Consider the following 14,643-nt stretch of genomic DNA (forward strand, 5'->3'; position numbering starts at 1 on the left):
TGGCCTTGAATTTTGGGATGTTACAGACACCTACTTCAAATCTACAGTCCATATCTAACACCAAGACCCGATGGTCCGATTCCATGTCATATCAGTGTTTCTTATGACTACTTACACTTAACATAAAGAACTCAATATTACCAAAAAGGGTAATGACCTTTGGTTTTTTGTCCATATTTAGGTAACCTTGTTTTTTCGTACACATTTGACTAGTAAACTTGTTTGACCTGTTCATAATAGGACAATATCACATGTAAATCTGTAATTATCAATCATATTACCATATTTTGAACATGTCAAACAAATTTAATGATCAAATATGTAAAAAAAACCATAAACCTAAATGTGAACAAAAACCAAAATTCATTACCCTTCTAAGATCATCAACCCAACAAAAGAATGAAAGTTGGTGAGGTTGTATATAATATGATCTTTTATAAATTAAGGTGTGTTTGAAAGTGTTTTTCCATCAATTTATTGACTTTTTGGAAAAGCCAAATTTTTTTTTGGCTTTTTGAAAAAAGTGAAAAATTAATGTTTATCTTAACTTATTGATGATCCACTAATGGTAAATCATACAAAACTTATTATAAAAAATGTTTGTTTTTGCCGTCTTTTCTCATGTATCCAAGTAAGAACGTGAAATACAATCACACTCGAACAACATCGTCCACCGTAATCAAGGCTTCTCGCCCGTGAAAGTTGACGCTGTTACCTACAGATCAATTACACTCACAAGTCACATCGCACTCTTTCTCAGCGATCGAACAATGGCTCCTCCGGCTCAATCTCAGCGATCTCCTTCGCCTTCTCAACCCTCCGGGTATTTGTTACCCTTCGCACTCTTTCTCACAAGACACAAATACATAATTTTCTTGATCCATATTATACCAAATTGCACAATCTTACACGTATGAATATTCTGTTTATTTTGCCTTTTGATTTTATTCCAAGGCTTTGGATCCATCGAATTAGACTTCTGCTATACGCACACACTTATAGGTTATATGACCGAAAAAGTTAGTGTGAAACCCTAATTACTTGAAATTAATGAAGAAAAGGATGCAGTTTTTTTTCTCGTTTGGGCGAACACCGCCACAATCACAATCACAATCGCACACTGGACTTAGTGATTCAGATTTAGCTCATAATAAGCATAATGATAATGATACTTCTAATTCATGTTCAATTCCAAAATCCAACAGTAAAGGGGAGGTCTCGGATCTGAAGATGCAGCTTCGACAGCTGGCTGGGAGTCGGGCACCTGGGACTGATGACTCAAAACGAGATCTCTTCAAGAAGGTGATCTCATACATGACTGTCGGGATTGATGTATCCTCAGTTTTCAGCGAGATGGTGATGTGCTCGGCTACTTCAGATATTGTTTTGAAGAAAATGTGTTACCTGTATGTTGGTAACTATGCCAAGTATAATCCTGATCTTGCCCTGCTTACAATAAACTTTCTTCAAAGAGATTGTAAGGATGAAGACCCAATGATAAGAGGGTTGGCATTGAGGAGTTTGTGTTCTCTTCGAGTGCCGAATCTGGTGGAGTACTTGGTAGGGCCATTAGGTGCTGGGTTGAAAGATGGGAATAGCTATGTGAGGATGGTTGCAGCTGTAGGGGTGCTCAAGTTGTATCATATATCTGCTTCTACTTGTTTGGATGCTGATTTCCCAGCTCTTCTTAAACATTTAATGCTTAATGATCCAGATGCCCAGGTGAGTTGCTTTTGTAAATTGTCATCATGTTCCAGTAGTTACATTTCTACAGCTAGTTCTTGGTACTCCATATGTTGGCAACACTAGTTTAATTTAAAAATAGATTAAGGTGGCGGAAGTGTACCGATGTCCAGTATGTTTATCTAATGCAACAGTTTAAGAATCAATTTATTAGATATTGTAAATGTAAAACTGTGCAGGTGGTTGCAAATTGTTTATCAGCTCTACAAGAGATATGGGGCTTGGAAGCAAGTACATCAGAGGAAGCTGTAAGGGAGAGAGAGGCGTTGATTAGCAAACCAATTATATATTTCCTATTAAATAGGTATGTGGTTTATCTTTTATTTGATGATAACTTTTATATGGTTCATTGAAGTTAGTAATTGTTGTTGTTATCTGAGTTCAAGGTTTTTTGATCCACTTCATTATCTAGCATTACTTCTGGGATGATGGAGTTAACTTACTATCTTATTCACTATATGCCCTCGACTGTTATATTATATAAGGTCAAATACCTCATTAGGTTTTTTTTTCCAGCAGTCTGTTCTTTCTGTTCCTCCAAAATGTTTTGGTTGTATCTGTTTTTTTTTTTTTTTTTTTTTTTTTTTTTTTTAACATAACATACAACTAAATACAAGTAAGCTTTATCTTGAGTCTCATCTCATCGATGCATCTTAGTAGGTTACTCTAGGTCTTAATAAGGGTATTTGTGTTATAATCACCAAGTTAACTTGGTATTATTTATGTATTTGCTGATATCACCTTTCTTGAATGTGGTATATTCATTGAATACTAAAATCTGCTTCGGTCACACCCTTTAAGAGTATTCTTTCTGATTCAATAACAAACAAAGTCTCTTCTTTCCCATCTTAGATTCTTATCTAAAAAAGTCACACAATTATGATACTTCTGAAAGAAAAGGCTTAGTTGTGTTAGTAAGCCAATATATATGCTAATCTATTTAGTTTTATTAACTAGGCTGCACATATGTTTCCCATGGACAGTTATTATATAGCTCTGAATACTTACTTGGCGCACTGGTTCAGTTTTTGTTATTTGCTCTGATTCCATGTTAAAAACAGGTATGCAATACTAATAAAAAGTGTACAAAAGTTTATAGACATCAGATACCCTAGTTCGGTCATGGGGCAAGGTTACAAAAGCTTATGGGAATATTAACAGAAGCCTTTATCAATTCCCCATATTTTGTACATATTGTTGGTAATCCTTGTGAAAATTTGTAAAAGGCTTTCAGTCATGTTCCGTGGAGTGTATTATGAAGCTGATACATAATTATATTCTTGTAAATCGGTGCCATCTTCTCAAAACCTGTTTCAAAGTTGATCCGTATATATCAAACTCTTTTCTTGTCTTACTGATAGGAATTAGATTGTTAAATATTTGAAGGGTAAAAGGGTAATTTCTAGGAGAGTTTGTTAGGGGTTTGCTAATAAATAGAGGGCAGGTTTGCATTGTTAGTCAGGCAGAAATATCTTAGATTCGTATTAGTCTGTAGAGTGAGATTGGCTCATTGGCTACACCTTTGAGAGAGGGATTGGGATTCATCCTATGATCAGGAGATTGTATTCTCTATTTTGTTTCATTCATCAATTCCAGTTTTCTCCATGAATCATCCATTGTTTGCTTCAATTCTTCATCACTTACCATCCACTAGGTTGAATTTGCAAGTGTAGTATGACTGGTAATATTCTGTTTGGTTCTAGAGTTTTTAGAGAACTATATATATATATATATATATATATATATATATATATAGTTCATATTCAAAACTACATTATATTTTTTAATTAGAAAACCCTAAGTTTATATCCGGGTCATGGACCGAAGTAGTCTAAACCATAACCAGATCGGTTTCGTTATTTCGTATTTTATGGGAATCTTGTAAAAAATAGTTTAGTGTTTAGTGTTTACTAATTTCAGGGTTGGCTTATGTGATCTATTAAGGTAGTTTGGGAATGGTGATGCAAGATTGGTATATCTGTATTCTGAATCTGATTGCCTCATCTTTGTAATTTGTATGACGTTGGCAGTAATGTTAGCGTGTTACATAATATTAGCATGTGAATGTTTATTTAATGGATTGCAGTCCCTGTACTGTACAACTGTGATGTAAAACAAAATATTAGGGTAATGGGACTAGAAATATGATCAAACCATGTCATTGACGAGAGCAAAAATGCAAGGTCTAAAATATGGTAGAATGTTTTCGGGAGGAAGAATTGAAATTTGAAAGAAATGAAGTTCAGTTTCATAAATATTTTTAGATTAAAATTTTGTTTTCATCACATATAATTATAAATATGTATTTTGGGCTTTTGATAAGACAGGACAAAATACAAATTGACAAAACATGCTGCTGACCTTGTACTGGATGGATACAAAATTGGAAATTTTGTTCTCCATCTCTTGCTTGTGCAAAAGATGTATATGCCTTTCTCATCCTCATCATTGAAAATAGCCTGTCATGTGTAACGAATGCAGCCTCAATGATGTGATTCAATTTCAAACAAGTAATCTTGTATAGCTGGTTTGCAGGATCAAGGAATTCAGTGAATGGGCTCAGTGTACTATTCTTGAATTGGTTTCAAAGTATGCACCACCTGATAGCAATGAAATATTCGATATCATGAATCTTTTAGAAGACAGACTTCAGCATGCAAATGGTGCAGTTGTTTTGGCAACCATAAAGTTATTTCTACAATTGACGTTATCTATGACAGACGTTCATCAACAGGTACTTAACTAAAAAAACATTTCCTTTTCCTCGTATAGTATTTATCTGGGCTCAATTGCTGATGTTTCTAATTAAAATGTTATCATGTTCCTACCTAATCAATAACGAATTCAAATCTCAGCTAATAATGTTTGTAAACAAATCCGTAATTATGAGTCAGGACTTACCATAAGTAACACTGTAAGTCGTGTGCTGTGCTGGTTTAAAATCTTAGAATTCGAATTCATCAATGTTATTGTTATGTGACTTGCACATTTATAGATAACTCACAGCCAGTAATTTAAGTTGAAGTATTAAAATTCTAATGAATACAATGTGGGAAAATGTTGGTTACCTACTTTCCTCTTTCAGTTTTCTACTAGAAACTGTTTATTTAAGTAACAGTAGGTGGGTTCAACTCTTGTAACTAACTCAGTTTGTGTATCATCTGTCTTCTGTCTGTGTGTATTGAGGGGTTCAGCTTATGTAGGGCTAAATACAAGAAATAACAACATACTTATAATTTATTTGTGTATTATAACCTCCTACTTCCATTTCTTTCTATACACCGTTGTACTTACAGTCTTTTCTTTTATTAAAGCATTTTTTTTAATCTTATCTTATTAGGACTGTAAACTTTGAAAAATCTACCCAATTATAGGAGCGAAAATTGTTTTGTATTCGGATGACATTGTTTCTATTGGATTGGTTTTTCGACATACATTGCTGTAATGGGAAGAAATAAAATTATGATACTTAATAAACAAATAAGTAGAATACATTGTTATGTGTTGCATTTAACCCAATAGAAAAAATAAAGAGAGTTCAAGTTCTTCTGTCCAACCCTTTTTAATTCATCATTTCCGTTTCTGGCACAATAACAACCTTTTTGCAACCAAAAGTTATCGATCTTTCATTAGGGGACCAAATTAATAATTTAATCTTTTCTTGAAGAAATGTTGTTTCTGTTTGTGGGTGATTTTATAATGTTTTGTTAATTCATGGTTTTTAGGTATATGAGCGTATCAAAGCCCCTCTACTTACCCTTGTGAGCTCTGGGAGTCCGGAGCAATCTTATGCAGTACTTAGCCACTTACATCTTTTGGTTATGCGTGCACCGATGTTGTTTGCTTCAGATTACAAACACTTCTATTGTCAATACAACGAACCTTTTTATGTTAAGAAGTTGAAGCTTGAAATGTTGACAGCAGTGGCAAATGAGAGCAATACTTATGAAATAGGCAAGTGAAGATTGAATTCAGCTGATATATTTATATATATATATATATATATATATATTATAATTAAATATTGTTTTGAATTCATGTTATTAGTGACTGAACTGTGCGAGTATGCTGCAAATGTTGATATTCCCATTGCAAGGGAATCTATCAGAGCTGTTGGAAAAATTGCACTTCAGCAATATGACGTAAATGCCATTGTTGATAGGCTGCTTCAGTTTCTGGAGATGGAAAAGGACTATGTAACTGCAGAAACACTGGTATGCGAATTTAATTCTTCATGCTTAATTTAGTAATGTTAGTTATATAATATTATTAGGTTAGTGTTAATGGTCAATTTTTGATTTAGGTTCTTGTTAAAGACCTGCTGCGAAAATACCCACAATGGAGTCATGATTGCATTGCTGTTATTGGGAACATAAGCAGCAACAATGTTCAGGAACCTAAAGCCAAGGCAGCTCTTATTTGGATGTTAGGGGAGTACGCTCAAGACATGCAGGATGCTCCTTATGCTTTGGAAGGTCTTATTGAGGATTGGGAGGATGAGACTTCTCCGGAGGTATATATATAATATACTAGTTTATATAACCCATGGGAACCACGGTTACAAAATTAATTAAACTTTTATAGTAAAAACTCAAAATTATTAATTACTTATTTTAAGTAAATTATTAATTAAGAGATTTTTTAGTTATATAAAATTATAATCATTGATTTAAATAAATATATAAAATTACATCACTTTATAATTTTATTCTAATGTTCTTAATTTAATGTAATTAGAGTTAGAAATTTAACATGGCAAAAAAAGAATAAAATATGCATTAATTAGGAGGCCTAACATGTCAAAAGGAGAATAAAACTATTCTTTTATTAGAATAGGGAGAGGAGATTTTTTCATGGGCTATTTTTGTCTTTTGCACAACTAAGGATATTTTTGATTATGAGGATGAGTGTACTGTCCACTTGGATCCATCTTTTTTTAGGTGGGACATATTTGCAAATTTTGTCCCATTTCGGTCCAATGCACACCAAACACAGTAACAAACCATATATATGATATAATATACATTTATCAAAATCTCTAATCTGTGAGCAACAAACCATATATGTTATACATTTATATGTACATATAACTTCTTGAGTGGTGATCATCTACACACTACACTAATCACTACATGTATGAATTAATCATCTGCCAATAATCAAAACGAGATACACCACTAAATAAGTTGCACATTAACCAATATCTAATTTTGGTTTGAAATGTATCATATATACAAATACATAAAGAAGTTACTTTCAAAAATTAGCTACTAATAAAAATAGAATTATCTCAAAAAATAGTTTTAGTTATTATCAGAAAATAACAAAAAGTAATTTAATTAATGTTTTAAGACATTGATGTTATTGAAGATCATATTAACAATAAAAGTAAATATATCATTCGATTCCATCAAAGAATGGAAAAGAAACACCCCTCCCCCATGGAATGGAAAATAGCATAGCATAATTCGTTGAGGAATGAATGATTCATATATTATATGTGGTAAACAAACATGATTTTTTTTTTTTTTTTTTTTTTTCATTCCATCTTAATGTTGTATTCCATTGATTCTAGCTTTATAATATTACTTGATACCAAACAAAACACTGGCTAAGTTATTTATTTTAATGCCACAATCCATGATGGTTTAATTTTTGGCAGGTACGTTTGCATCTTCTTACAGCAGTAATGAAATGCTTTTTCAGACGACCACCAGAGACTCAAAAAGCCTTGGGTGCTGCATTAGCAGCTGGTCTCGCTGATATGCATCAGGTTCAAATACAAAACTCTGAACTATAATATTAATATTTAGGCTACCCGATTATAGCATCCAACTTGCAATCTTTTATTCATTCATATCATATCATATCATATTAGGGGAGGGGAGGGGACACTTTGAAAATGATCTGTTACAGGATTAAAAAAGTTATATTTTCAAAGTAGAATGTTGTAATATGATAGGTGTAGTTAAATAAAAAAGTTGTTTGTGCAGGATGTCCATGATAGGGCTTTATTTTACTACAGGCTTTTGCAACATAGCGTCTCAGTAGCAAATAGTGTTGTAAATCCTGTTAAGCAAGCTGTTTCAGTGTTTGCCGATACTCAAAGCAGTGAGATCAAAGATCGTATATTTGACGAGTTTAACAGCCTATCTGTCCTATACCAGAAGGTACCCTTGTTAATTTCTTTTCTTCTCTTTATATAATAACTGTTTCTTTGACTTAATGGTGACGACGAGATAAAGCAGATAACATATGATATGAGTGGAAGTGGAAGTTGCAATTATGTCCATCTCTTGTCTGTGCAAAAGACAGAGAGATAGCCAGCCCTAAAATCTTAAGGTTGCGTACGGGACGGGACGGGACTAAAGTGGACAAATTTTCTAGAGGGCATCCACGTCCTTTTGCATAGATGATAGATAAAAATAAATTAAAAGTGCATTGCAGCCTTCATACATGTTCACAGACAAGGAACATCAAGGACCATATGCCTTCTCAGAAGAGCTTGGACATTTGTCCATTGGTGATGAACCACCAGCAGCAGCAGCAGATGTAGACCACATCCAATTCCAAGCCAATGACGGGGATCTACTTTTGACTACCACTGAAAAAGAAGAAAGTAGGGCCCACGACAATGACTACTCTTTATCCCAATTATCTGTCCAACAACCTACCTCCACCATTGATGACATATTTGGGCTAGGATTGTCCGTTGCTCCTCCTCCTCCTCCATTGAAGCTAAACGCTAAACCTGTGCTTGATCCAGCCACTTTCCAGCAGAAATGGCGCCAACTTCCCGTTGCAGTATCACAGGTTCTTTCCATATATCATATTCTTCTCATTTATCCATCCATTATAACTGATGAATAAAGATGCTCAATTTGCATATTAAATTTACATATATGGCTCATATGCTAAAGTTTAATAAAAATAGCTAAAAACAAAACCGCTTCAACAATTTGGTGGTCACCACTCACCAGGACAACATCTTAAATTGCTTTATATTTCTCATGCTCATGCATGCATAAAATTAAAACTTTGATTTTATTTTATGTTTGATTTTATATGTTATGCCTAAATGCAAGAAATAGCAATTTTGCTTTCTTTTATTTGTTATTTATGGCATCCTTCTTTCATCGTCTTCTATTTCAGTAATGTATTTTCATTTTTTTATTTTTTTTCTATTAGGGCATTGTGCCTTGAAAAATATATATATAGCATTGTACTTTCAATCTTTTTATTAGGACATTGTACTTTAAAAAAAAAACTGCCCAATTATAGCAATGAAAATTGTTTAGTATTTGCATGACATTCTATAATTGGTAGATTTTTAAAAGAAAAATGCTATAATAGGATAAAATGAAAACAAATGTATTGCGATCAATATGGGTTATTTACTTTAACTTCTTAACCATAAATAATTAGCTCTCTACTTATATTCTTCTACCCATAATAGCAACCTACTCACATGATAATAGCAATCCGACTTTACTTTTTACCAATAATAAAGAAATGTAAGTGTAAGTGCGTTGTTATTATGGGTAATAAATTGTAAATACGCTGCTATTTAAGTATGTATGTGTAAACAAATTTAGGGACATTGCTCTGATGTGCATTTCCCATATTGGTAAAAAGAGTAAAGTACGTTGCAATTCCCTATATATTATTGCTAATGGGTTGAGTGATTCAAAAGTCGCAAAGATATATTTAAGTGTCTAGAACCTCCTAACTTGCTTTATACAAAAAAAATTGGATCATTCTTTGTTGGTAATGTTTGTAATCATATTTAAAGAACAATGCACCTTCATTGGGTAAATTTTTTTTACAATAATTTCTCCATTTTTTTTGTTGGTTGTCTTTTATTATTATTATTTAAATTGTTGGCATCAAAGTTGGGTATTTGGACAAATAAAGACAATATTTAGATAAACAAAAAAGATATTTATCGATTAAATTTTATTATTGATGAGATGATACCATTATTTGATAGATTGGACTGTATCTTGTATGTTATCCATTTTAACAAACTTTGTGAAAGTAATGAATTTAGACTTGTATATAATTCCACTTCTATTTCAAATGGATGAGATTAAAAATTAGATGATTGGGCAGACGGATGTAGATCCATTTCATTCCAAAATAAATGGAATAGGCACAGAGTTTAAGGAAATTGTAAGAGGATGAGGGCATTTACGTCTTTTGTGTCCCATATTGTTCTTTTTGGATGGAACGAAAAAAAAGAAATTTATAATGATTGATATAATTGCAGGAAGGGTCTATAAGTCCGCAAGGTGTGGCAGCATTGACTAGTAGCCTTGAACCTCTTTTACGCCACATGCAAGCTCATCACATCAATTGTATCGCTTCGGGTGGGAAATCCCCAAATTTCAAGTTCTTCTTTTTCGCACAAAAAGCATCAGATTCATCAAACTTTCTAGTGGAGTGTATAATCAACTCCTCTACGTGTAAAGCACAAATAAAGATAAAAGCCGATGATCAAACTGCATCCCAACCCTTCTTCACCTTGTTCCAATCCGCCTTGTCAAACTTTGGTATCATCGCTTCCTAATCCCCTTTTGGATCTTGTTTTTTTTTTCTTCCAAGAAAGACATGTTTAGATTATGGGAAAACTGTTGTGTTTGTGATTTTTGGTTGTATGTGTTGTGGAGTAAATAAAATGACAAGTGTCATGTGATGACTTCTTTCTTTACCTTGTTTGACTGAAAAATTTAGTAGAATTCAACAGTGTAACCGAAGTAACATGAGATTTGGATAACGAGTCAATAAATTTATTTTCAGATTAAGCTGACAGGGGAATTTTCGTAAGTGTTCTTAGTATTTTGTTACTGAAATGTGTGAGCTCTTGAGTTTTCATTGTGTTTAGCTGGGTTTTTCTACAAATTCATTCTTATATATAATAAATAACAAACAATGGTTAAATGCAACAAACAGTAAGTAATGCGGTTTTCCCAGGCTTTTTAAGTTGGAAATCGATAAAAATTCTACTCTTGCTAATAGGCGACTTGAAGGTATTTGGAATTGGCTTCGGAGAAGGCCTATTCGAGGAGATTCTACTATTGCTAATAGACAGGATTTGAGTTCTGTAGTTATTGATGTTCAACTATCAGTTAATAGACCGTATCAGTTTGTAGTTATTGTTGTACAACTATTGGCAGTTCAGGAGGATAAATGGTCATGGGATATTGGTAATTTAGGTTATTTTACAGTTAGCGAGACTAGAAGATGGATTGATGAGACTACTTTACCTACTTTAGATCATCAGACTGGGTGGAATAAAATGGTCCCAAGGAAAGTAAATATCTTGATTTGTAGAATTTTGCTTGACAGAATTCCTATCGGGCTTAATCTTGAATACCGGGGGTTTGACATTCCGTCTATTTTATGTCTAATTTGTACTTTGGCTATAGAACGGTTGGATCACTTGTTTGTAACGGGCGAGGTGGCAACAACAACTTGGAATTCGATCTTCAAATGGTTGGATATTCAACTCCCTTTGTTTGACATGGTTCATGATTTGTTCTACGCGATTGATAATATGCGATATAGTTCTACAAAAAGGAAGCGATAGATGTGATTGCTTGCACAAAGGTGTGGTTTCTATGGAGGTTCCAGAATGACATGTTATTGGCTACTACAAAGAGAAGAGAGGAGATATTTGACTCAATAAGAGAATTGTCATTTTTGTGGTTTTGTAATCGTAATAGAAAACTCTTTTAATTGAGTTTGCTGGATGCAATAACCTCTAAACTTTTTTGTAATTGGTTTTTGTTCCTATCTTCTTGCTAGTACTTTTTAATATATGGTTGTTTTAAAAAAGTAATCCAGTATTATGAAGTGTAAGTGTGTTCTAGCATTATTTTTTCTATTAAAATTTTGTATTTTGCAAGTTCTACCAAATAATAGTAACGCCATCCAAAAACGAAGCAATTCTTTTTTAAAATATACATCTGAATAAAAAAATGAAAAATATAAGGCTATTATTTCAAACCAAAATTTTTCATTTTAATTTACCCAAAATATTGTTCATAAACCAAACCATTAGAAAAACACAAGTATCAAATACAAAACATCACTGCAAATATCAGTGTCACATAATGCCAGTAACAAATCTCCCAGCGAGTGTGTACAATCAGACCTTCGCTTTCCTGCGATCCTCAGAAATACCTGAAACACAAATAATCAACAACTGTAAGCACGAAGCTTAGTGAGTTCCCCAAAATACCACACACAACACAACACAAATAAACAACTATGGGTTAACAACAACCATGCCCGAAGTCTCAGTGGGCCACCACACGTCCTGTGGGTTATCAACAACCCGGGAGACTACTCGAAGTCTCAACACATACATACAACACATACACAATAATAACACTTAGACCCAACTGGTCATCACATGTAAATATATATACAATTATTCTACCACACAGGTAAGAATAAGTGAGGAGACTCACCTGATACTGATGACTGGTAAATCTCACTCCCGAACTGCCGGAACTAGACTCCGTCTAATAAGCACAACAAGTAACCATAGTCAATTAAGGTCATAACCCGACTCATGGTCCAAATCCCACAACTACGCCCCTAAAGGGAAAAAAAATACCATTTTGCCCTTCCATGGTCCAAAACCCTAAATCTTTTGACGAAAGGTAAAGTTAGAAAAAGTCAACAAGTCAACGTACGCGGGGTGTACACTTCCTACGTGGGGCGTACATCTCGAATCAACAAAATTAGGGACGGGCCTGGCTACGCCGGGCGTAGCCACGAGTACGCCCGTCGTACTCTGCCTAGTCCCCAAACCCCAACTTTTATGTCTTAATCCTTTAAGACACTTATCCCAACTTCAGATCTGACCACTATTGAATGTCTTAACCCATAAAGTCACTGATTTTAAACCTTTGCATGGCCAGATAGGGCTCAAACACAAAACCTTAACTTTTTTTTAACACTCAAGGTCACTTAACTCATGCATGGGCCAATGGAAACGATCAAACAACCACTTTTATGAATCAATGCACTCTAAAACATCTAAAAGGATAGCCAAAATGCTCTGGAGTAACCCATACTCACAAAGGTCCAAACTTTGGGACAAAAAGTTCATAAAAACCCATCTAAAGAGATCTAGAAAGAACATCAGCAAGGTATGGACTTTATACCTTCAAAAGATGCACAATGTGAGGTAGTTTCTGGATCCACAAGCTTGCATGCAACACTACCTTCCTCAATGGCCTTCTTATTCAACAAGAAAGCACCAAAATCTGTAACGATCGGATTTCCAGGGACATGATTATGTATGTTAATCTTGAGATTTGAGGAGGGACTCGACGAGTTGAGGGACCAACTCGCCGAGTCGAGTCGAGATTGCCGCGTGGATTTAATGAGCGGACTCGACGAGTCCAAGGATGGACTCGCCGAGTAGGTGCTGGGCAGAGAAAACCCTAAGTTCCGGGGTTGGAGCCTATTTAAAGGAACTTATGACCTTGGGTGCGCCTCATATCTCCTGTGAGAAACCCTAAATCGCCATTGGAGCCAAGGAAGAGTTCTTGTGATGAAATCAAGTAATTTTGGTGTGGTTTTTCAAATGAAGTGAAGGGATTCAGCTTGAAGGACCAAAGGAGGTTGTTATTCTGAGACATCTAAGCAAGGATCTCCATTTTGAGGTAGTATTTCGCCCCTTTCCTTATGTTTTTGTGTAAATCCTTGAATCTAGGGTTTTCTTTACCCTTTCTTGGATAGTTTATGATGCATATGAGGTCCCATTGTGGAGAAAGTCTTAGATCTGGACCTTAAGAGGTCCAAAGAGTCCCAATCATTCGGCTTTATGCTGTTCCCTTTGAGATATGAGCCTAGGTTGCCATTTTAGAAGCTATTTCACCAAAAGAAGCCTTATGTGTGTTGCATGAGTGTAAAGATCGAACCTTTACGTGATTATTGAGCATTGGGAAGTCAGATCTATAGGTTAGAGAAACAGATCTGACCTCAGAAGGTCTTTTGAGTGTTGCCATGGAGGAAACTCGCCGAGTCCATAAGGGGACTCGACAAGTCGAGTCGGGTTGCCCCGCGATTCGTGACCCGTGGTAACCCGTCGAGTGAAGGGTTAACTCGACGAGCCGTGAGAGGCCATAGGAGGATTCAAGGGACACGCTTGGACTCGCCGAGTCACCCATGTGCACTCGACGAGTCTGGTCAAAGTTTGACCGTTGACTAGAGTTGACTTCAGTTGACCTTGGGGTTTTGGTCAAGCTGATTCAAGAGAGGTCAGAGAAGGGTAGAAAGGTCTTCTACCCATTATTAAGGATGAGAACATGAGAGGATTTTTATTAGAGATGTTATCATTTTGATAGGAGGAGGCTAGGTCGGGTTATCGAGCACGAGAGGGTATCCAACATCATGCGAGGTGAGTCTTCTCACTATACTTTACCTTGAGTGGTAATTAGAGTTATGTGACAGAGTATCTTGTATGCTATGTATGTGATGTGTTGCACTGCATTATTTCTATGTGATTTATGCTGTGTGTATTCCAGAGTTTACAGAGTTAGGACCGAAAGGTCCACAGAGTTAGGACCAGAGGGTCCACAGAGTTAGGGCCAGGGGGCCCACAGAGTTATAGCCTCGAGTGGCTAATATGTGTTATATGTGGTATTTTGGGGAACTCACTAAGCTTCGTGCTTACCGTGTTATGTGTTATGTGTTTCAGGTGTTCTCAGTATCTCGGGACGGCACCGGCTTGATTGTACACACCAGTGAAATAATTATGTTTCGAAGATCCTGGATTATTAAGTAATTAACAAGGGATTGTGTTTTGTAAACTAAACAAATGATGATTTATGAAAATGTGTATTGAGAATCATATGTTTTTCAAAAGAAAAATTGTCTTGA

The 14,643-nt window shown here is 34.9% G+C and overlaps 1 protein-coding gene across 1 annotated transcript; it reads left to right on the top strand.

Annotated features, from left to right (window-relative positions):
• Positions 1–622: 622 nt before the first annotated feature.
• Positions 623–10,547, top strand: LOC145113547 (adaptin family protein). Its single transcript, XM_079049616.1, has 11 exons — positions 623–823; positions 1,206–1,722; positions 1,923–2,047; positions 4,279–4,477; positions 5,469–5,697; positions 5,791–5,957; positions 6,047–6,256; positions 7,406–7,516; positions 7,737–7,913; positions 8,191–8,556; positions 10,013–10,547. The coding sequence occupies exons 1-11, from the start codon at positions 771–773 to the stop codon at positions 10,310–10,312; spliced, it is 2,454 nt and encodes an 817-aa protein (XP_078905742.1). The 5' UTR covers positions 623–770; the 3' UTR covers positions 10,313–10,547.
• The last annotated feature ends 4,096 nt before the right edge of the window (positions 10,548–14,643 follow it).

The sequence above is a fragment of the Lactuca virosa genome, chromosome 5 (genome assembly GCF_052849685.1).
Source record: "Lactuca virosa cultivar CGN04683 chromosome 5, Lactuca_virosa_CGN04683_v6, whole genome shotgun sequence".
Lineage (NCBI taxonomy): Eukaryota > Viridiplantae > Streptophyta > Magnoliopsida > Asterales > Asteraceae > Lactuca > Lactuca virosa.

What these genes read in the sequence shown, in the direction of transcription:
- LOC145113547 (XM_079049616.1), top strand. Translation starts at nt 771, where the DNA reads ATGGCTCCTCCGGCTCAATCTCAGCGATCTCCTTCGCCTTCTCAACCC. An exon ending in TGACAGACGTTCATCAACAG is followed by an intron (nt 4,478 to 5,468) that starts GTACTTAACTAA and finishes CATGGTTTTTAG; the next exon opens with GTATATGAGCGTATCAAAGC. An exon ending in TTCCCGTTGCAGTATCACAG is followed by an intron (nt 8,557 to 10,012) that starts GTTCTTTCCATA and finishes ATATAATTGCAG; the next exon opens with GAAGGGTCTATAAGTCCGCA.